This window comes from Hyla sarda, chromosome 7 (assembly GCF_029499605.1).
Source record: "Hyla sarda isolate aHylSar1 chromosome 7, aHylSar1.hap1, whole genome shotgun sequence".
In the NCBI taxonomy this organism is placed as follows: Eukaryota; Metazoa; Chordata; class Amphibia; order Anura; family Hylidae; genus Hyla; species Hyla sarda.
In genome coordinates this window covers 105,828,996-105,852,061 of record NC_079195.1, presented here as the reverse complement: position 1 = coordinate 105,852,061, position 23,066 = coordinate 105,828,996, and the positions used below count along the sequence as shown (strand labels likewise).

Here is a 23,066-nt window from a genome sequence, read left to right as displayed (position 1 = left end):
ACTACAACTCCCAGCATGCCCGGACAGCCAAAGGCTGTCCGGACATGCTGGGAGTTGTAGTTTTTCAACAGCTGGAGGCACCCTGGTTGGGGAAAAACCGGAGTAAGTCCAGAATAGATGGACCAAGTGGTCTTTTATGAAGTGGGTGTGGTCTGAATGGGGGAGTGGTTAATATAACTAGGTGCGGTACAGTAACGAGGCGTTGTAGTCTGAACTGTAACCGCCCAAAATACAGCCGCACAACTTCCGAAACAAGGAAGCACGCGCCGCTCCGCAGGCCGCGTGCGGCCTCACACCTGTCGCCGGCATTGTACGTCACCATACTCGGCGGCGACTGGGGATGACGTCACTTCCTCCTTCCTTTTCCACGCTTCCTACTGTAGCGTGGCCGCAGCTCTTTCCCCTCTCTCTTGGGTGCGGGACCTTTAGAGACGATATTTAATGCCTGGAATACTTCACATGGAAGAAATGGAGAACGGAGTCGGCAAGAAGAAGGTGAGGGCTGGGTACGGCGGCGCCGGGAGACGCGTCTGCGACATCTGTCTGGGGTTTATCTATAATCAGCTGACGGCCCCATCAAAACACATGTTCACACCTGGCGTCGCCATGTGGTGGTGTGTACGGACACACACCCGTACTGGAAAATAATAGGCTTAGCTTTCACTACAGGGGACTACTACTCCCATCATTACATTATACATTTGTCCAGGGGAAACTGCTGGGATTTGTAGTTCTCCGCCATGTGGTGAATTCTCCATATATACAACTGTCAGTGATCCCGTGGGCACATCTTAATAGTGACTACTACATCTTAAATTGTGTATATTTTTTGAAGTTTTTATTTTTTTTTCCCCATTCTTCAAGCCATATCATTTTTATTCTGCTCTTCCACAGATCTATGTGAGGGCTTGATTTTTAGTTTTTTTTTTTTTTTTTTTCTTGTGTACTTTTGTGATAACTTTTTATTTTTATTTTATTTTTTTAACCATAAAATGTTAAACTTCAATATTTTTGGGGAAAACACATTTTTGACAGTTTGGGGTGTTTTTATTTTTATGCAGTACACTTTGATCTTTTTTTGGTGACTTGTTTAGATGGGACTTTTTGATCACTTTGCAATTTTCATAGAATACCCTAAAATCAGCAATTACGGCTTTATTTTATTGTTTTACACCATTTGCTATGTGGTATCATCAAATCAACTTTGTTTTAATAGTTTTGTGTTATGTGTGTATAAGTGTTTTTTTTTTTTTAATGTGTGTTGTGATTATGTATATATGTATTTTCTTACCTTTTGTGAAGATCCGGAAGCTGGCCCCTTTTTCTTCCAGCGGCTTGCTGTGTAACCTCGGCCTCCGCCATGTTGTGTTGGGTAAGTGGGATGTCGGGGGGGGGGGGGGGTTCTTGCTTTTGCTTCTGTCCTTCCTATCTTCTGACATCCGAGGCAAATCTTTTCTTCCGTGGTTCAGCGACGAATCTGCGGCCTCTTCTGGCGCATGCGCAGGTAGTTTATTTATTTTTTACCAATTACGCTATTATCGTAGACCTAACGCACGCTACGCTGTTAGCGTAGCACTTGCGTACTCGCGCATGCGCAGACAGTTTCAGTTTGTCAATTAGACAAAAAAAACTTAATTGGTAAAAAAAAAAAAAAAACTACCTGCGCATGCGCCGGAAGAGGCCGCAGATTCGTCACTGAGCCACGGAAGAAACAGGAAGAAAAGATTCACCACGGACGTCAGAAGATAGGAAGGACATAAGCAAGAACACACCCCCCGACATCCCACTTACCAAACACAACATGGCGGAGGCCGAGGTTACACAGCAAGCCGCTGGAAGAAAAAGGGGCCAGCTTCCGGATCTTCACAAAAGGTAAGAAAACACATATATACATCACAACACACATAAAAAAACACAGTTATACACACATAACACACAAACAGTATAAACAAGGGAGAACCCCTTTAAGAAAACCTGGAAACGGGTGCACCCGCACTACACCCAATAAAATGGGAATAGTAGGCAGAGCGTTGTGGTCAGCTCACCCAGTATGACCCACCGCAGCGCAGACAGAAGTATGATTGCAGAAAAGAATGGAAGTCCAGCGCGGTATTCTTGCTATTTACATAAAGCACGCAGTGCTTTATGTAAATAAATTGCACAAATTGCTCTGGACTTCCATTCTTTTCTTCAGTAAAATGTGAAGTCAGTCTTATTGGTGCCTTCTGTGCAGACTTATGTATGTTATGTTTTCATATTGTGCTCCAGTGTGCATTGGAGGTGGGGAGGCAGTGTTCCAAAATTAACTGTGACCTGGGCAGTGATTGGCTGAGGTGTCTGCACACCCTTGGCTACAGGAACAGTTTTCTTCTTTACAGCGGGATACAGCAGTTATCACCATCCCCGCTACCCTCTCTAGTTTGCCAGTAAACTTGTTCAATATGCCAGATGTGGTGTGAAGAGAAATTGTGCTGTCTGTATAATATATATTGATATATTTATTTCCCATAAATTTCTAGTGATACACGTGTGTGTGTGTGTGTGTGTGTGTGTACATATATAATTTTTTTTTCTAGTGTTGCTATAGTGTGTGTGTATTTCTCCCCCCCCCCCCCCCCCTTAAATGAAGATAAAAATTGGCTTAGTCCAAGAGGGGGTAATGGGTTTATTTGCACCAATGCTTTAGACAATGAACAGTGTGACATCCACTCACCGGTGGGGGGGGGGGGGGGTAGTTTTCAAATCTATGGGTCCCAAAAAGTTACAGAAGATCTGTTAATTGCTTGTATTTAAAAATCTTTTTTACTATCAGTACTCATCGGCAGCTGTATGCTAGTAGTTTTTTTTTTTTTTTTTTCACTCTGATCACAGTGCTCTCTGCTGCCACCTCTGTTCGTGTCGGGAACTGTCCAGAGCAGGAGCAAACCTCTCCTGCTGTAGACAATTCCTGACACAGACAGAGGTGTCAGCAGAGAACACTGTGGGCAGACTGGAAAGAACTACACAACTTTCTCTAGAGCATACTGCAGCTAAGTACTGGAAGGCTTAAGATTATTAAATATAAATACTTTACAAATCTGTACAACATTCTGGCACCAGTTGATGTGAATAAAAATGTTTACCCCGTTAAGTACCTCAAACTGCATGTTTGTAAGTCTGAGGTTATGAGAAGTAGCCCCCAGCTGCTCCTGTTACACTCCAATTGGAAATTAGTAGTACAACTCAGCATTGTGCTAGGGACCCACTGATCCTCTTTCAGTCCATTACATGAACAATTGTTGTTGTTTTCCAGAAAATATCTAAAACTCCCACATCCAAGAAGATGAAAAGAAAAATCCAGAATGGGGAATCAGAAGAACTCTATTTTGAGCAAGATTCAAGTATTAACGAAGAGGTGACTGAAGACAGTAATAACAATATACAGGTACCAGTACACTGTGAGGATCACATGCCCCATTCTGTTGCCTTCATTAACCTTAATCTAATAAACTCTTATTGTCTTACGTTTTTATCTTAGACACCAAAACTGAAGAAAAAAAAGGAAAAGAAAAAAGAGAGTTCTCCTGAAGCAGCTGAGGAAATAGATGAGGAGCAAGATACTGAAGCTCCTAAAGTAAAGAAATCAAAGAAGAAAAAGCAAAAAACTGAGCAGGAAGAAACAGAACAGCAAGAAAAAGAACAGCAAGATACAGCAGAATCTGAACCAAAGATTAATGGCAAACAGGTAGTTACGGTAGAATTCTTGGCTCATAAGCTTCTTGTGTATTTTTGTCATTACTTTATGCTTGTGTCATGTTACATACGGTTTGCAGGATTTCCCATTGACTAGATAGTTTTTCCCCACAATTTGTATTTTTATAGAGTGGTAAAAAAGGCAAAGCAAAGAAAACCACAAATACGGAGAATGAAGAAATAAAACCTCCAGACAGTGCCCCACAGGCAAAAAAAAGGAAATTGGACCCAGAGACAGAAGAAGTGAAAGAGGAGGAATCCAAATTGGATGATGCGGTATGTCTGTCCAGAAACTACAGCAAGATAATTTGGTCCTTATGTTTTGGCATACTGGTGCTTGGTGCAGGATGCTAGAAACCAGTTAGTGAGCAGTTTACAGTTTGTCAGCCCAAGGCGCTACCCTGACAATCATTCAAATCAATGTTAGTTGTGTAATACGGGTCAGGTCCTCCAAAGTGAGATGTTAACCACTTTAAGGTGAGTCTGTAGGATGCCTCCTAAGTAATCTCTAATAGGCTATACAAATTATCTAAAATGGAGAATACATTTTATAATGCATTGGGCAAATCTATTTGCCAGGTTTGAAGTTTGTTTTTGTCAGAATGAATATCAATGAAAAATGGAAGTTACTTGTAGCTGCTATTGGCATATGCTTTTTGTTTTTTATTTTTTTTCCTTAATAGAACACCACTTGTGCATAGATGCCACATTTTGGGCACTTAAGTTAGATATGAATCGTAGTTGCAGCCACATATTAAGCATTGTGTTCATTTCGCATACGTCATTCGTTTTTGTACGCCACTCAATATGTGTGGGAACACTGACTTGTTTTACCTAAGGAATCTAGAGTATACACTTGGTTATAGGAAACATGGCTATTGATACTCTTTGAAGAGTATCATCTGTCACCAAATAAAACATTTAATATAGTGTTCATTGTCTCATTAGCAGACACTTTCCCATTCACTTGCTTTTAAAATTATCAACATAAATATATTTCAAATGTAATAGAAAAAACGGCCACTAAATGGCTCTGTTCTGTTCTCTGAGGCAATTAATACAGTTAGTTTGGCCTCCTCCCAGTCTGGCAGGAGTCCAAACTCAGGAAGTATTTCTCTGTACTGTGCCTCATTGACAGCAGCACAGAGCCTCACTGAAAGCTGCAAAGAGCCTCTCTGAAACATGCATAGAGCCTCATTGAAAGCTGCACAGAACCTGAGGTCTTCCATTCATCACAGCAACTATTTGAGGGCAGAAGTGGTCCCCCAGCAAGCTTCAGTGACATCATGCCTGCTGGGAAATGCCCACTTTCTCCTGCTATGAGATTGCACTATGTGAGCAAGAATAAAGGTATAATACAGAGCTTTTAGGGAAAATAGCCTGAGTTATTTTAGAAAAGTTTATTTGGTGAGTCTAGGTAAAGACTGTTCTATATGGCATTCAAAATGTATGCATTATGATTTATTTTATTTGTTGTAGGAGACTGCATTAGAGAAATCTCAAGGTGACTTCTCTAAATTTCCTATCAGTGAGGAAACTGTTAAAAATCTGAAAGGTAACGCTCTCATTCTTAATAGCTGCATTAACTATATTAGGGAGTATGTGATGCACACAGGGTAATAGCACTGATTCAGACACGTCTATGTGGTTCTCAATGAGCATTTCACTTGTAAACTTCTATGACACACTTAATGTTTTGTCAATGAAGCAGGTTTCCAACATCTGTGTGGACACCAAAAGGAGTGTTGGTGTAAATGAAAACCTGTGGTGTGCAAACATTATGAAAGTACCAAAATAGGTTGCTTGGACATCACAATTATAACATACCTGTCATATCCCACAAAAAATGTCACTCAATACCTACTCCTGATCATGTATGTATGTATAATTTGTTTGTTTTTTCATCCTGGAGGGGGCATGTCCTCACTCCCTGAGTGCACTGTGCTGGGTCTCTTCATCCAATCACTATAGGCTGCTCTGTAACCCCTTCCTCTCTGTTTTCATGCTGCAGTCTGGTAGGACAGGAGTGAGCACAGAGGATTGATAGTCCCGTCCTCACTTAATGGACTTTTTCCATGCCTGTGTTTCGGTTTGGACAAAGATGATGCTACAGCCAGACAGGATAATGTTCTGGATGGTATGAGGACCCCTAGTGGTTGTTTCTATAAGCCAAAATTTCTATAAAAAGTTAAAATTTTAAGTGTATTAGAAAGTTTGTTTTGCCAAAATGTACAACATATAATAAGCTTTTTGAATCTAAGTGCCCAACTAATAAATCCAGTGATTTTTTTTTTTTTTTTTTTCCCGCATTTTGCCTGGGCTGCACAAAGAAAAATAACAAACCTTCACTTACCTTGCACCGATATGTCTCCTGTCCTTCAACCGTGGTCTTTTTTTTATATATTTTTTTTTTTTTTTTTTTTGCATTCTGAGGCCCAAAACACACAAAATGGAAACATAAAAAATGTTTATTAACCCCTTTTAATATATATTGTACCTGCTAAATCCCAGACTTTCGTAATGCAGCTAAAGTCTCTTATGTAGGACTTGCATATAACTCGATAGCTGTGGGGGACATTGTCCTTTTTGGTTGCAGCGTTTAAAAGTACTGGTGGAGCTTATCAATGTGTTTTCATTAGTGTTTAATACAAATTAATGTTAAATCCTCTTTCTCTAGAATAATGTACATGGAAACTTTACTTGCTACTTGGTGATACATTAAACAAAGGAGTGATCTCATTCAATTTGTCTTGTTACAGCTAAAGGAATCACTTACCTATTCCCTATTCAAGCTAAAACCTTCACTACTGCCTACAGTGGCCATGATGTTGTAGTGCAGTCTCGCACTGGTACCGGCAAAACCTTATCATTTGCAATTCCTGTGATTGAGAAACTTATCGAAGACAAAAGCCCACTGGTGCAAGGACGACAACCCAGGGTAAGACTTTTGCTGTGTTCCTTGTTAGTCCTGTACATTTGGATGCTTTTCTATGAATTATATAAAAAATACTCTAGAATCTTCTAAAATCTTAGACTTTCAAATAGCATATCTTATGTGGTTACAGTAAGTGATTGACTAATATATGATCACTACTTTTCTCTTAGGTGCTTATTCTTACACCCACTAGAGAGCTTGCAATTCAGATAACAAATGAAATCCGTTGCATCTCTAAAAAGCTGAAGACCTGTTGTTTCTATGGAGGGTCTCCTTACCAGCAGCAAGGTAAGCAGTTATGTATTTGCTATTGCTCCTTTATGTTTAAATGCGGTTAGATGTTCAGGTGTTGTGGAGTGCTTAGGCTAAGATTTATTTATTTATTTTTTGCGTGTTTCAGCTCCTTGGCTCCTGGTTTTGCAAAGTCGCAGCATGTTGAGCCTATGGCTGTGTTTATTTTTTTTTCCCTGAAACCGTGGCACTTTTCTCCTAGAAAAACGACATGTGGGTTTTTCTCTTTGGTGTTTTTGCAGGCGGTTTTTAATTCTATTTTTTACTTTAGTGATCCAAAAAGTGATGGAGATACCTTTTTTATTAATAAAATTTCATAGGGTACCATTAAAAGATACAGTAGTGATGGAAAAAATTGTAGTTAACTAAATGTATCTTTAGTATAACAATGTTTATTCATTTTTAAACAGGGATCAATTTATGTGGGCAGGCAGGGCACAAAAAATGTAGCAGACAATAAGTGTCATTTTTAGGTAGTACTACTACTCCCAGCATGGAACACACTGTTCCATGTTGGGAGTAGTAGTACCTGTACTAATTGACAGCCCGTGTCACGTCTGATACCCTTTGCGATCCTCCTGTATAATGTATACATGCCAGGTGGTTCCAGCCAATCACAACTCTGTGGGAAAAATGAATGTGTGTATATATATGTCAGTGCAGGGGACCATAGAAGAGCGGCCGCCCGCATCTATACATTATGCAGGAGGATCACAGCAGGTGTCAGGAGTGACACTTGCTGTGATCTGTCTATTTAATGCAGATACTACAGCTCCCGGCATGGAGCAGTGTGCACTGTATGTTGGGAGCAGTAGTACCTGCAGTTAAGAACAGATCACAGCGGGTGTCACTCCTGACATCCGCTGAGATCATCCCTGAGATGCGGAACCGCTTTTTCCTGTGCTTGCATCTCTGCTCTGTACTCTGGCTGGCCACTCGCCATTCATATTTCACTCTGAGAGCAGGGATTGGCTGCCACCATCTGGCCAATCCCCACTCTGGGTGGAAAATATATATGAGATGTGAATTTCTATTCAAATCACTGGCCGGCCCGGATTATAATGCAGAGATGTGAGCGCTGTATAGAGCCGCTCCACATCTCTGCTATATTATGGACGATTGCATCGGGTATCAGGAGTGACACCTGAGGCGATCTATTGGTACAGGAACTACTACTCCCGTCATGGAACAGTGTTCCTTGTTGGGAGTAGTAAAAAAAAAAAAAAATAATAATAATAAATAAATAAAGGGGGGAAAAAAGTGATACATGCACTACATTTTTGTCGGCTACATTTTTAGTGCCCTGCCCGCCCACATAAATTGATCCCTGTTTAAAAATATAAATTTCGTTCTAAAAAATTCGTTAAATACATTCTTTTTCCCTTCACTACTGCATTATTTTTATTTTTTTTCCCCCAACAAATTTTGAAAGAAAAACACCAAAGGGGCCAAAACATTCAATTTCCACTCAAATGCAAAAAACGTATTTTTTTTTTTTTTGGTGATTTTTCACACACAAAAAAAAACGGGGGAGGAAAAAAAAGTGCAAACTTAGCCTAAAGCCCATTTTACTGCTGGCTTGAGCTTTGAAGCTGTTATTTTAATAGGGTCTTTGTCTGTTGCAGACTCCATCCCCAAATAAAATTTTGTTTTGTAAATTATTTCTACAGGCCACTAAAATCACAGTACATTATCCTTGTGTAGGACAACAAACAGCTGTCGCACACATACTAATAATAATATTTCTTTCCCCACCTCTTCTAGTATATGCTATAAAAACTGGAATTGATATCCTAGTTGGGACTCCTGGTCGTGTAAGAGATCTCATCCAGAACTATAAGCTGGATCTCACTGTTCTGAAACATGTGGTGTTGGATGAGGTGGACATGATGCTTGACATGGGATTTGCTGAACAAGTTGAAGAAATATTATCTGTCCGATATAAACCTGGTAAGTAAAATATATTGACATGTTAAATAAAACTTTAGGTTAGCCGTATACTACAATAAATGTATGTTACATAGGGATGCACAGGAAGATTAATGTAAGTACGTAGCAAGATATACTGTACTTGCATTCAACTATAAAGTTAAAGGGGTATTCCTATTTCAGTAATCCATCCTAGAATTACAGCAAATTCAGACATTAAACTTACTAAACAAAATACTTTATTTTAAAAGGTGTACTATTCTGCTGTAATCCTCCTGTCTCCTTTTTGTTTGCTTCTCATATCCTATGGTTGCATCCACCACTGCAGTCTAGCAGCAGGGATTTATTGCTTTTCAGCACAGCCCTGATAACTGGTCAGTAGGAGACTGTCTGTGGTTAGCAGACTGTTCTCTTCTGCAGCCTGTAAGCTTCGGAGTGCTCCTAGCTGCTAAGCTGTTATCAGAGTTGTACTCTCAAGGCACTAAATTCGTTAATTTCTAACGATAATTTGTTTTCCCTTAGTCCTAACAGTAGCACAGATGGGGTATTCCACCCCCCGCGAACTGGTAGGACAGATGGAATTTTTATTGATTAATAAACTAATTAGCAAACCACACCCACAATACCCTGTATAAAGGAGGGGTCACCCTCTGTCCCCTTGTGTTGTAACAAGAAGAACTAATAATAATAATAATAATACTAGGGAGGGAAAGTTGTGCTACTGTTAGGACTAAGGGAAAACAAATTATCGTTAGAAATTAACGATTCCCTTACGTCCTAACCAGTAGCACAGATGGGGATATGGCAAGCAGAATACCCTATGAGGGAGGGCTCCCATGCCTGGCGGCAGATAATACTGACCGTCCAAAGGAAGAGTAATCGGCAACTCTACTATCAAGCCTGTAGTGGGTGATAAAGGTGGAGAGTGAACTCCAGGATGCAGCCTTGCATATGTGTTCCAAGGGAACTAAATTCCTTTCCGCAAAGGAAGTAGATACAGACCTGGTAGAATGAGCTCTTACGAACTCAGGAGGCTCCATGTTCTGAGATACCATTGCTTCACAAATGGCATTTTTTACCCATCTACTGATGGAAGGTTTAGAGGCTTTGTGACCCTTCCGGGCCCCTGCAAAAAGGATTAGTAGATTTTCATCCTTCCTAAACAGCTTAGATCTTTCTAAGTAGATCCGGAGACATCTAGAAATATCGAGGCAATGCAGGCCTCTTTCTTCGTCAGTGGATGGACGTGGAGCTAGGACTGGAAGAGAAATTATTTGATTTATGTTCTGGAAGGATGGTACTTTAGGGATAAAAGATGGAATAAATCTCAAAAGTACCCTATCTGGCAAGAATCTTGTATAGGGTTCAAACGCAGAGAGCGCTTGTAATTCACCAATTCTCTTGGCAGATGTTATAGCCAGTAAAAAAGTTGTTTTAATGGTAACAAACTTTATGTCCACGTCCTCCATAGGCTCAAAGGGAGGAGATGACAGTCCCTTGAGTACGACTGATAAATCCCAAGTGGGAACTGGTTGTATAATTGTAGGTTTCAACCTTGAGGCCCCTCTCAAGAATGTTTTGATCAGTGGGTCTTGAAATAAAGGCTTATTAATGTAAGCCGAAATGGCCGAAACTTGGACCTTGAGAGTAGAAGGAGACAAATTCTTGTCTAGTCCATCCTGGAGAAAGCTGAGAATGGTAGGAGCAGCTATATCTCTTCCAACTTGCTTCTTGGAGCACCAAGATTGGAAAATTGTCCAGATTCTTTTGTATGTCTTATTGGTTGACTCCGCTCTGGAGTGTGAGAGTGTTTTCAAGACCGCACTGGAAAGCCCTTCTAAATGTGGAAGGGACTGATCAACCTCCAGGCTGTCAGGTTGAACATCTGAAGATTCGAGCAGCTGTGCGTGTCCCCCGACACTAATGCTTGCTCTGGGGGAAGCCTCCAAAATTGTCCCCGACTCATCTGAAAGAGTTGGGTGAACCAAGCTCTCTTGGGCCAAAATGGGATTATGGCTATGACGGATGCTTGGTCTTGCCTGATCTTCATCAATACCCTTGGGATCAAGGAAATTGGAGGGTAGATGTAGGCCAGCCTGAACCTCCACGGGATTGAGAAAGCATCTATTGCCACCGGGTTGTCTTCCCTGTAAAGGGAACAGAACCTCTCCAACTTGGAGTTGAACCTCGTTGCCATGAGGTCTATCTCTGGCACACCCCACCTGAGCGTTATCTCTCTGAATATGACTGGGTGGAGAGACCATTCTGCGGTTAGGAGTCCTCTGCTCAGGCGGTCGGCTATCATATTGAGGGAACCTCGAATATGAACCGCGGACAGGTGGGTGAGGTTCCTTTCTGCCCAATCCAAGATCAGACCCACCTCTCTGAGGAGGTTTTGTGACCGAGTGCCTCCCTGCTTGTTGATGTACATCACAGCCGTCATGCTGTCGGATTGGATCTTGACAGCTTTCCCTTGGAGGACAGAAGCAAAGTGCAGCAATGCTAGCCTGATTGCACGAATCTCCAGGAGATTGGAGGTTAATAGTTTGTCCTGAGGAGACCATGCACCTTGCACTGTCAGATCCTGAAGATGCGCTCCCCAACCTACAAGGGACGCATCGGTAGTAAGTATGATCCAAGAGGGTTGGATCAGGGACCGGCCGTCCTCTAGGTGAGACCACCACCTCAGAGAAGAACGGGTTGCGCAAGACAGGGAGTGACACCTGTTCAGGCCGGATGGCCGGTGATTCCAAATGGCAAGAACCTCTGCTTGGAGAGGGCGAAGGTGCCAAAGAGCCCAAGGTACCGCGTCTGCGGTAGCGGACATAAGTCCCAACATCCGCATGAGAGTGCGAATAGACACTTTCCGGGATATTAAAAGATGTTGAGCCGATTCTTGAACCCGGAGTTTTCTCTCGGGAGTGAGGTAGAGTGTCATTGAGATTGTATCGACTATGAAACCAAGGAACCTCACTGATGTTGTCGGGAGGAAATTGGACTTGGCCCAATTGACTATCCAACCCAACTGATGAAGGAAGGATACGGTTAGCTGGAGATGTTGGGACAGGATCGTTTGAGATGGAGCTCTGAGGAGCCAATCGTCTAGGTAGGGAACAATGCTGAGCCCCTGGAGCCTTAGAGCAGCTACCACAGCCACCACAACCTTGGTAAAAGTGTGAGGGGCAGAAGAGATCCCAAACGGGAGGGCTACAAACTGGAGGTGTTTTAGAACTCCCCCTACCTGAACAGCGATCCTTAAATACTTCCTGGATGCAGGATGAATAGGGATATGGAGGTAAGCATCCTTTAAGTCCAGGGTGGCCAGGTAATCTCCTGGCGAGATAAGGTTGACCACAGACTGAATGGTTTCCATGCGAAAGCGTTTGTGCTTTACAAACTGATTGAAAAATCTTAGATCTATAATCATCCGCCAGTCTCCCGTTAGCTTGGGAACAAGGAAGACTGGGGAATAGATCCCTGCCCCCCAATCCGGTGTAGGAACTTCCTCCAGGGCACCTTTCTGGATATACTCCAGAATGTAAGACTCTAGAACCGACTGCTTGACTGGGGGAAGAACTCTTGTTTGCACATACCGGGAAGGAGGAATTGATACAAGATCTATTAAATAACCAACTGAAATTATTCTCAGGACCCAAGGATCCTGAATAAGTAGAGTCCAAGCATCTAAAAAATGATGTAGGCGGCCGCCTACAGGAATATGGGGGGCAGGATGGGAAACTGGAGAGGTCAACCCGGCAGGGAACCCAGAGCTTCCTAGAAGCCCATAGTCAGAGTCTTCTCTCCTTGGGACCACGGAAGCGCTTACCGCCCCGGCGTTGATTACCCCACTCCTTCTGGGGTCTAGGTTGGGCAGTTGATCTGTCCCCAAAACGCCTGCCCCGACCGCGAAAGGACTGCTGAGGAAGGGACTTTCCCTTTTTGTCAGACAGGCCCTCCATTATGCGGTCCAACTCTTTACCAAACAAAATGCCGGGTTCATAAGGCATACTACAAAGAGTATGCTTGGAGGAGTTGTCAGCCTTCCACGGCTTTAACCAGAGAGGACGACGTCCGGCGGAAGACAAGGCCATAGTTTTAGAAGCCAGTTTTAGCTGCTGTATAGCAGCATCGCAAAGAAAATCCATGGCCAGATTGGCCGTTTTGAAGGAGGCCAAAATCTCGTCTCTAGGGACCCCCTGGTCTAATCCGCCTGAATGGAGGAGAGGCGAGTCTTCAGGAAGTTTGCCACTTCTGAACTGGCAATAGAGACTGAAGCTGAGGCAGCTGCTGTCGAGTATGAGCGCCTAAAAGCGCAATCAGCTTTTCTGTCCATTGGATCCTGGAGGGAAGACCCATCCTCTGAAGGAACCAAGGTTCTCTTGGACATTTTAGCAACAGCAATGTCCACTTTGGGAACAGAGCCCCATGAGGCCAGCTGATCTTCCCTAATGGGAAACATGGTCTTGAAACGTTTGGACAAGACCGGGCCTTTTTCAGGCTTTTTCCATTCTGTCTTAAGTACAGACAATAGGGTCTCGTCCGCTTTAAAGGCCCTAGGCCCCTTAGAGGCGGAGGAGGAAGCTTCCCCGGGATCAACATCCTGGTCCCCCGACCTGATGGATCTCAAAAGTCGCTGGGTTTTTTCCAGCGGAAAAAAATAAGGGATGGTCTCTTCCTCATCGGAAGAGGATGATGTAGGATCTTCTTTATCCGGTCCCATAGATACATCCATTCTAGGAGGAGAGGCTGGTCTGGGACGTTTCTGAGCAACAGCTTGCTTTAATTCCTCAATGGATGCATGCATAGCAGACATATTCGTGGAAACCCACACATACATATCTTGCACAGTAGGTTCCGCCAGATGGGAGGGTAGAGTCTTGGCCCTACAAGGTGGACATCTAGAAAATTCATAAGAATCTTCTAGCGGAACACTACAATCATGGCAAGCGAGGTGTTTCCGCTTGGAGGTCCTTTTTCCAGGACCTTCACGGTCAGCGGAGCCTTCCGTAGACATAATCTGAGGAAGATATTGATATTACTAATTATTAAGCAAGCTCAGAGAAAAAAAGATTCAAAAAATCTAAAGCAAAGAAGACTACCAAAAAGCAGCAAAAGCGCGAGTGAAAAAATAAGTCACAGTACTTTCCGCAGGGACAGTACAGGCCTAAGGTCACAATCTCAAAGACAGATACGTGGACAAGCCAAAGCATCTGGACTCAAAGAGACTGAGCTGCACTCTGGAAGGGATTAAATACCCTTCAAAATTGGCGCCTAAAGGAAGCTCCGCCCACTAGGGCGGAGTAACCTGAAAATAGTCTATTCTAAAGAGTGACTGGAAGAGAGAAAACCCCCCGCCTGGGGAAACAATCTCTACATAGGAAAAAGTTGTTCTTTCCTCTCATGCCCCCCTTTTTACTTTTTTTTTTTTTTTTTTTTTTGAAAAGAAAAAAGGAGGGGAAGTGATGTAAGACGCCGCTGACGTCACTTCCGCCGGCCCGAGATGCGGGGCTTAGCCGCACATAGAGAGCCGGGCCGGTGGGCGGAACCTCAGAGCCAGGTCGGCATCAGAGGGATAGCCAAGGAGAGAGCCTGCCCGAAGGTGAGCAGAGCTAACTATAGATTTATTCCCCACAGCCGCAGAAGGCTGTTCAAGGGGAGCCAGTAACTGGCAGTGAAAAAAAGAGAGAACACCTCCTAAGCACGGAGGGTCACCATCTGTCCCACTGTCCGGGAGGACAGAAAAAAACACAAGGGGACAGAGGGTGACCCCTCCTTTATACAGGGTATTGTGGGTGTGGTTTGCTAATTAGTTTATTAATCAATAAAAATTCCATCTGTCCTACCAGTTCGCAGGGGGTGGAATACCCCATCTGTGCTACTGGTTAGGACGTAAGGGAAACAGGGAATGTCTCATATGGCCAATGGAGGGTCAATACAGTATTGGGAGGGTGCATGTTCAGGCACCTGATGCCTATGACCTCACTAGAGCCTGATATGTCAATTAACAAAATCTGTCTGCCCACAAAACAGAGTTCAGAGCCAGAAAGGTTAACCATGTGATGGAAATACCTCTTTAAGGTGTATTATTTATTTCTGTTTTGAAGATCCAAGTGAAAATCCACAGACCCTTCTCTTCTCTGCAACCTGCCCTGATTGGATCTATAATGTTGCTAAGAAGTACATGAAGCGAGCATATGAAAAAATCGACCTTGTAGGACACCGTAGTCAGAGGGCTGCCATTACTGTTGAGGTGAGTTCTGCAATGCCATTGACACTACTTGTATATGTGATCACATGTACTTTTATTTTTATTTTTTTATTATTATTATTTTTTTAAATCATTAAGGACAATAATATATTGAAGGGGGGTGGAGAGAGAAAAGGATTGTTTTCTTTAGAAGTTAAGTTACCCATTAACCCCGAGTGTACACAGGGTGTATATGTATGCCCTGCATCTGATACAGGACTTGCTTCAAAGCTGGGGAAAATTGGTTGCTATAGGCGGCCAGGACTCATCACTTATTTTGATGTTTATCCTTTTGGATCCTGCGATTAAAGTCGATCGCAGGATGTAAAATACGTGCACTGGTTGTGGTGGCTGATAGAGAGACACAGTGAAATCGCGGGGACCTGATCAGCTGAGACGCTGGTCTGGAGATTCTCTACTTACCAGAGCACTGATAATACTGGTCAGTGCTATAGGGAAGCATTGAACTGTGTTTGCAGTCGAAACATAGCATGTTATAGTCCCCGATTGTAAGGGGAGAGGGGGAAACATATTTGGTAGTGCCACATGAATTGCAGATTTTTGGAAACTACCTATACCAGACAAAAACTGATCAGTCTGCTCTAAACAAAAAGGTACTGATAAAAACTACAGATCACAACGCAAAAATGAGCCCTCATTCATACAGCCGTGTATACGAAATAAGTGTTGTATGGTTTAAAAGAGGACAATTTTAAGCATACAAATTTTCTTAAAAAAGTAGTAAAAATTTTTTTCAAAAGTAGTAAAATAAAACAAAATCCATAAACTAGGTATTGTAATTGTATTGACCTACAGAATAAAGAGAAAATGTAATTTTAAATGTTAAAGTGTACTGCACAGAAATAATTTTTTTTTTATTATTTTTTTTTTTTTGTGGCTTTGCAAAGATTTTGTAGTAAAATGTTTTAACAAAGTACAATTGGTCCTTCATAAAACAAGCTCTCATATGGGTCTGTAGGTGAAAAATTAAGAGTTATGGCTCCTAAGAGGTGAGGAGGAAAAAATGACTGTGTCCTTGAGGGGGATAAAGGGGGTTATCCAAGGTTAGAAAAACATAGTTGTTTTCTTACAGAAACAGCACCACAGTCTTCAGGTTGTTTGGTAATACAAATCGGCTCCATTCACTTCAAAGGAGTACTCCTGTTTACTAAATTTCATCCCCTATCCAAAGGACCCTCCACTATCTCCTGCACAGCGCCCTGGCTCTCGGGATTAAGCGGTGGTCAACACACCCCTCCATGTATCTGTATGGGGGAACCGGAGATAGAGATGCATGTCTGCCAGAGCTTCGTACTGTGGTCAACACAGCTCTTTTCGGACCCCAGCGATTGGACACTTATCCCCTATCCTCTGGCTTGGGGATAAAATTTAGTGAACCAAAGTACTCCTTTAATAGAATTGAACTGCAATACCACACACAAACTGACAAGAATATCCCCATTGCCTCAAGAAAGCAGCCATGTTTTTCCAATCCTGGACAACCCCTTTTTAATACAGCCACTTTTCTAAATGAGAACCTGTACAAGGAGTCAGTACCAAATGTTTTGTACTACAGAGCTACAGGCACTCTTGTACACCCCTGTATAGTGCCCTCATAATATGACATGCTATGAAATATCTAATAACTACCCTCCTCTTGTTTGGTTTGTGTGAATAAACCTCTATATGCTTCCAATAAGGGGAAAAAAAAACCTGAAGCATCTGAAAGTATAGTGTCAGATCTGAACTTGTATAGCATTGTAATCGGTTATGTGAATGACGTTTAATAGAATGGGGTTTTTCAAATGGGACATGAACAGAACTTGTCCGGTTGGGATGACCCTTATGAACAGTAATAAGTAACTGTTAGGCTTAAATTTGACCCAATACACACCAACTCAGCTGTTGAAGGCGCAAGAACACTGGGCAGCGATTTGATTGCAGTCATATAAGGGTTTAGTTGGGACTTTTATCTTGTTGTGGTGTTGAACAGAGAAAATAAATATATGCTATGGTGCAATTTTTCTCTTCTGCTCCTCTGTTTATGCATAGATGATTGTTATTTATTTATTGCAGCATTTGGCCATTGAGTGTAACAGATACCAGAAACCAGTCGTCCTTGGTGATGTTATTCAAGTATACAGTGGAAGCCATGGAAAAGCAATTGTCTTCTGTGACTCCAAGTTGGAAGCTCATGAGCTGTCAACAACTTGTCCCTCATTGAAACAGGTGAGCTAGCCTGAGGTGTCAATGTCTTCAGAACATAAGGCTTGCTAATGTGCTTACTGGACTTCATTCTCATTTTTTACTTCCCCAGACTGCCAAAGCATTACATGGAGATCTTCAACAAAAGGAGCGTGAAGTCATCTTGAAAGGCTTTAGAAGTGGATCTTTTAATGTTCTTATTGCAACCAATGTGGCTGCCCGTGGTTTAGACATTCCAGAAGTTGATCTTGTTGTACTCTACTCTGCACCAAAGGTGAGGGGCTTGTTTTAATACATATTTATAATCTAGGTAGGGGCAGCTAGAAAAGAGTGACTGTGACCTTTGTCCTATACTGACACTAGTATGGTGTTAATGTATATGTTGTCCCTTCAGGAAGCCGATTCATATGTTCACCGTTCAGGACGCACAGGAAGAGCAGGACGCACTGGAATCTGCATTTCTTTTTATGAACCCAGAGACAGATATTACTTACAAAATGTTGAGAGGAGTACGGTATGTAAAATAAAAAACTCTGCAAAGTGTGGGCAAAGGATGCCAGACTGTCTTCTAAATAAAATTGTAGACTTATTAAATTCCAGTTAATTGTAGTTAGGAAAAAAATATTTCAATGGATCCTGTCGGATATGAAAACTTTTTAGATTTTGTACATCTTGGCAAAAAAAAAAACGTTTTTCTAATATACCGCTTTAAAAAAAATTCACATTTTATTAAAGGGGTTTCACCACTGCCCTGCCTCCGGAGCTCCGCTCGCCAGTGTCCGGAAGTTTATTATTCCGAACGCTGTGTTCGGGCTTCCGTGTTTGAGGCGGCCCCCCTCGAGACGTCACGCTCCCCATCAACGAAAGTCTATGGTAAGGGAGCATGACAGCCGTCGCGCCCCCTTCCCATAGACTTTCTTTGAGTGTGTGGGCATGACGTAACGAGGGGGAGGCCTCGAACACTGAAGCCCCCGCACACAGCGTTCGGAATAAGGAACTTCTGGACGCTGGCAAGCAGAGCTCCGGAGGCAGGGCAGCGGAGAACCCCTTTAAAGAAAACTGCCTTTGGAAATACCACCACTAGGGTTCCCCATACCTCCTGGGACACGGAGTCCCACAGCAGCATAAGCGTGTCCAAGGGTCATGGACACAAGATGGCTTGCTGACAAGGCTACTGGAACACAGTTTTAGTGATCATGTGCCTCTAGCTGTTACAAAACTAACTCCAAGCATGCCATGCATGAAGGAGGTCTGGGCATGCCCAGAGTTGTAGTTTTGCAAAAGTTGTAGGGAGGGGTCATTACAGTGAAGGCAAGAAAAGCACAAGCCCCCTCCCTATGACAAGATGGAAGACATTGAGCAACTTTGATTTGCTTTTTTTATTTATTTTTTGTGTGTGGGATCTGACAGGTACCGTTAATGCTTAGACAAGGTCTACACCACTGGTGTGAAACTGGCCCTCCAGATGTTGCAAAACTTCAACTCCGAGCATGCCCGAACAGCCAAACTGGGAGAGACAGTTTGACACCACTGGTCTACACAATGACTTTTGTTGCACAACACAAGTTGTCAGCAATTTGCAGAAATGATACTTGGTACAACTGTCTTAAAACATATTTCTGTACCCATGGAAGTGCAGAAGTGAAGGAGGGGGGAATAAAAGTAGCTGTAAACTGTTGCATTGAAGATGCATCTGTGCTGCAGATGCCTTAATTTGCATATGTTGTGCATGTGTTAAATGTTTTGCAGTGATATACAAAATAACAATATTTTATTTATCTTCCTTTAGGGAATCACATTCAAGAAAGTTGGAATCCCATCCGTAATGAATGTCGCCAAGTCATCTAGTGCTGATGCCATCAAGTAAATATATATATATAGTTCCGCCCCCCCCCCCCCCCCTTCTGTTAAATATCATCTAAGGGGAGTAAAAGTTATAGTTGAGGTCACTAGTTTATACAAAACAATATTTTGGGGGTTCTCTGTGAAAAATAGGGTCACACTTGACAGATGTATGTGAAGTAACCGGTGTGCTAGGAGAAATGACTTAAGGGGGATACATTTTGAGCAGATTATTTTATTGCTGTTCCAATATGTCAGATCTAGCTGCTATTTCATGTGAATAAAAGGGATGTGCTTCCTCCAGGTCATTGGACTCGATCTCAGCTGATGCCATTGAACATTTTAAAACCTATGCTGAAGAGCTCATTGAAAAGAAGGGAGCCGTAAATGCATTGGCAGCAGCATTGGCTCATATTTCTGGGGCTTCGTCCTTGACACAACGATCACTTCTTAACATGGAGCCGGTAAGATGCCTCTTTTTATAAGGGGAAATGTAGCCTGTGTTACGAAGATACATAAATGTGTGCTGCTTTCTCACTTGGAAAAACTGTATTTAACTTTCAATTTTGCCCTGTTTTGGCTTTTAGGCTATGTTCACACAACAGATTTCTGCCTCATATTAGCTCTAATGTAACTCAAGGCAGCTAATTCATGGTTTTTCACATGCTTTGCCTGCGTGTCACTTAGTTATTTTTAGCAAAAAATCTGTGCCTAAGTTCTGACAGAATCCTAAGCCTGTAAACATGGACTTGTGCAGACATTCATGTCATGGATTGCTTGTGTACTGTAGTAACTGTACTCCTTATTTCCTTTTGAAACATACTTAACTCTGCTACATGCCTGTTTTTAGGGCTATGTTACATTGCTTTTGGAAAGTTCAGTGGCCATCCACACCCTGTCCTATGTCTGGCGTTCAATTAAGGAGCAAATGGGAGAAGAAATTGATTCCAAAATACAGAGACTTTGCCTTTTTAAGAACTCCATGGTAAGTTTTGGAGTATGAAAGATGTTTGTCTGGTTTAGGGAGAGTCTTATACTTCATGTGGTGGTCTGATTTTGACAGTCCATGCTTTTAGAAGGAAATTTATTAGATACAGATTATTATTATTAATTTATTATTAATTAATACATTTCCTGTATATTATGGGGCCATCTTACCTGAGCTGTTTTTTTAATAGCATTTAGAGAGAGGCCTTAGCAATCTCCATGGTCATAGACAAAATAGACTGGAGCTGACCCTATTCACTTGAATGGGGCAGGTTCCTAAGCATTACTGAGTTATGCAGAGATCTCTTTACATGTGGGGGCTGAGAACGGAGCATCACTTGTCTTATCTATATACTGGTGTCACCTTTTACTGTAATGCTGTCCGGTGATAGACTTCTCTACAGAACAGGAAGTTTTAGTTTTATTAGATATAGTGGCCACAATGTAAATGGCATATACACCACACCCCTACCCTTCAATTCCCTGGTTGAACTTGATGGACATGTCTTTTTTCGACCGTACTATGTTACTATGTTTATAATATAATCAAATACTACTAGCTGAATTGCCTGGTGATACTTCTGGAGAACATGCTGTTGGGTGTTCCTGTTTTGTAGCGGACTAGTATTCCACAGCACACATTTCAGTTAATCTGTGACCATATAAAGGGTTGAGTACGTCATTGCTTGAGTACCTCTTTGGAGATAAAATAGGATCCAGAGAAGGGTCCTTGTCGTCCACCCCTTTGCATATATAGCATTCATTTGAAACTTTCTATTTTTGTAAGCTGTTGTCTCTTTTTCAACAGGGGGTGTGTTTTGATGTTAAGCCAGAAACTCTTAAAGCTATGCAGGTAACTATCTTAAAGACTGGCATGTCTGAATGTTTTCAAACAAGCAAACTAGTAAAATACTGTGGTGGTGACCGTTTCACCTCTTATGCAAAGATATGAAATGTTATATGTTAATGTTTTCCCTCCATTCTGTTATAATCTTGGGACAAGTACCTGTTCTTGCATTTTATGCTGGTCTCAGCAGTCATCCCTGTGGATAGAAAAGCATCCTCCCCCGCCATCAATCACATATTTACCACCTCTCCTGTGGGGGGGGTGTTAAATTATAATCTAGGGAAGGGTTACCCAACCAGGGTGCCTCCAGCTGTTGCAAAACTACAACTCCCAGCATGCCCAGACAGCCTTAGGCTGTCTGGGCATGCTGGGAGTTGTAGTTTTGCAACAGCTGGAGGCACCCTGCTTGGGAAAACTGATCTAGGGATTACCCCTTTTGAGAAGAGCACGAATAGCACTGTCCTGAATGTAGCAGACACAAGTTAGTCTACCTTGATCACTGTTCTGATCTTACAAATAACGTAATTGGTCTCGCCTGTGCTCTGTGTAGGTTAAAGGGATATTTCCATCTTGAAGATTGTATTCAATCTTATAGTGCATGTAAAAATAAACTTGCAAACAGTGATTACCTTTTTAGGATCCTATCAAAGATGATGGCTTTTGTCGTGTTCCTGTGTGTGTCTCTCTCTCCCTGGTCTGTACTCTGTTTGGGTGCAGGCACACAAAGTTTTTGCTATACAGTTCCCGTATACGGTTTCAAGTTAAACGTACGGAACCGTATAGAAAACGTATACATTGACTTAACATTGTAAACTGTATGTCAAACTCATCATCCGGTTTAGTCCGTTTTGTGTCTTATACGGTTTTGTCCTTTTTTTGTTTTTCTCTTCCCCGTACCCAAAACCATAGACTACCATGTTTTTTGGTCAGGGTGAAAAAACATATGAAACCGTATACTTTTTTTTTATATATTTGAGTCAATGGGAACTGTACAGAACCATATCTGCGTACAGTTACATCCAGTTTGCAACATATGGTTTTTGACTTTTTTTTTTTTTTTTTTCTTGGAATTTCAATCAAACAAGTGAAGTTAAAAACGTATACATCATTTTTCAAACCATATACGGATTGAAATTTGAACACGTGTTTTGATACAGTTTAGTCTGGTTTTGAGGAAGCTGTTTTTCATCAATAACTTGATACGGGAACTGTATTGCAAAAAACGTGGTGTGCATGCACCCTAAGACTGCCCAGTCATCTCTGAGCCAAACATGAAGTTGCACTGAGCCTGCTGCAGTACAGGTGGGGTACAGAGGCAGATGTAAATACAGTGTGACCCAGCAATATTACTAATGTAATATGGCACATAATTGTCCTTAACTTTAGATAATTCAGTGTTAATTTCTTTCAGGATGCCTGGACCAGTTCAAGACGGTGGAAACTTTCAGTTGCAACAGAGTTGCCTGAACTTCAGGAATCAAGGCGGGACATGGATGGGTCACGTGGCAGAGGTTTTGGAGGAAGAGGAGGACGATCTTTTGACAGAAGACGAGGTGGTGGTGGCAACAGAAGAGGAGGAGGTGGAGGAAACAGACGTGGAGGCTTTGGAAGACGCTAATAGACTGAATTTGATAAAAAAAAAAAAAAAATTTCAGTTATTCTATCAAGGACCAGTAATGCACAAGAGTTTCACACAACATAAACCTGCCACTTCATTTTATGCCATGTAAAGCTGTATAACCCTGCCCTTATTAAAAACCATTTATTTGAGTAGTTCTGTTAGTGTTTAGTGTTGAGCGGCATAGGCCATACACACTGTGATGTGTACTGTGAAAAAAAAATACGAATATTCGTAATTGCGAATATATAGTGCTATATTCGCGAATATGCGATATTCGCGAATAAAATTCGCATTGCGAGCAACACTATTAGTGTTCTGGCAGTTTTGGTGTGTGTAGATGGATATTAGATCTATCCTCTTATGCCGTTTTAAAGAGCATGTGGTGTGTGTATAGAAGATGGATGTCTGGGGGTTGTTTGCAGGTAGTGTT

General features: G+C 42.0%; 1 protein-coding gene across 1 annotated transcript; it reads left to right on the top strand.

Moving 5' to 3' along the window:
* Window positions 1-388: 388 nt before the first annotated feature.
* Window positions 389-22,785, top strand: DDX21 (DExD-box helicase 21; the record flags this gene model as incomplete). Its single annotated transcript, XM_056530314.1, is given in 17 exon segments — window positions 389-495; window positions 3,293-3,424; window positions 3,518-3,724; window positions 3,862-4,008; window positions 5,212-5,287; window positions 6,492-6,670; window positions 6,838-6,955; window positions 8,723-8,908; window positions 14,992-15,137; window positions 17,211-17,363; window positions 17,452-17,613; window positions 17,734-17,853; window positions 19,129-19,202; window positions 19,486-19,645; window positions 20,032-20,166; window positions 20,977-21,021; window positions 22,427-22,785. Coding segments are annotated over 17 exon segments (2,301 nt in total). The 3' UTR covers window positions 22,634-22,785.
* Between the last annotated feature and the right edge of the window lie 281 nt (window positions 22,786-23,066).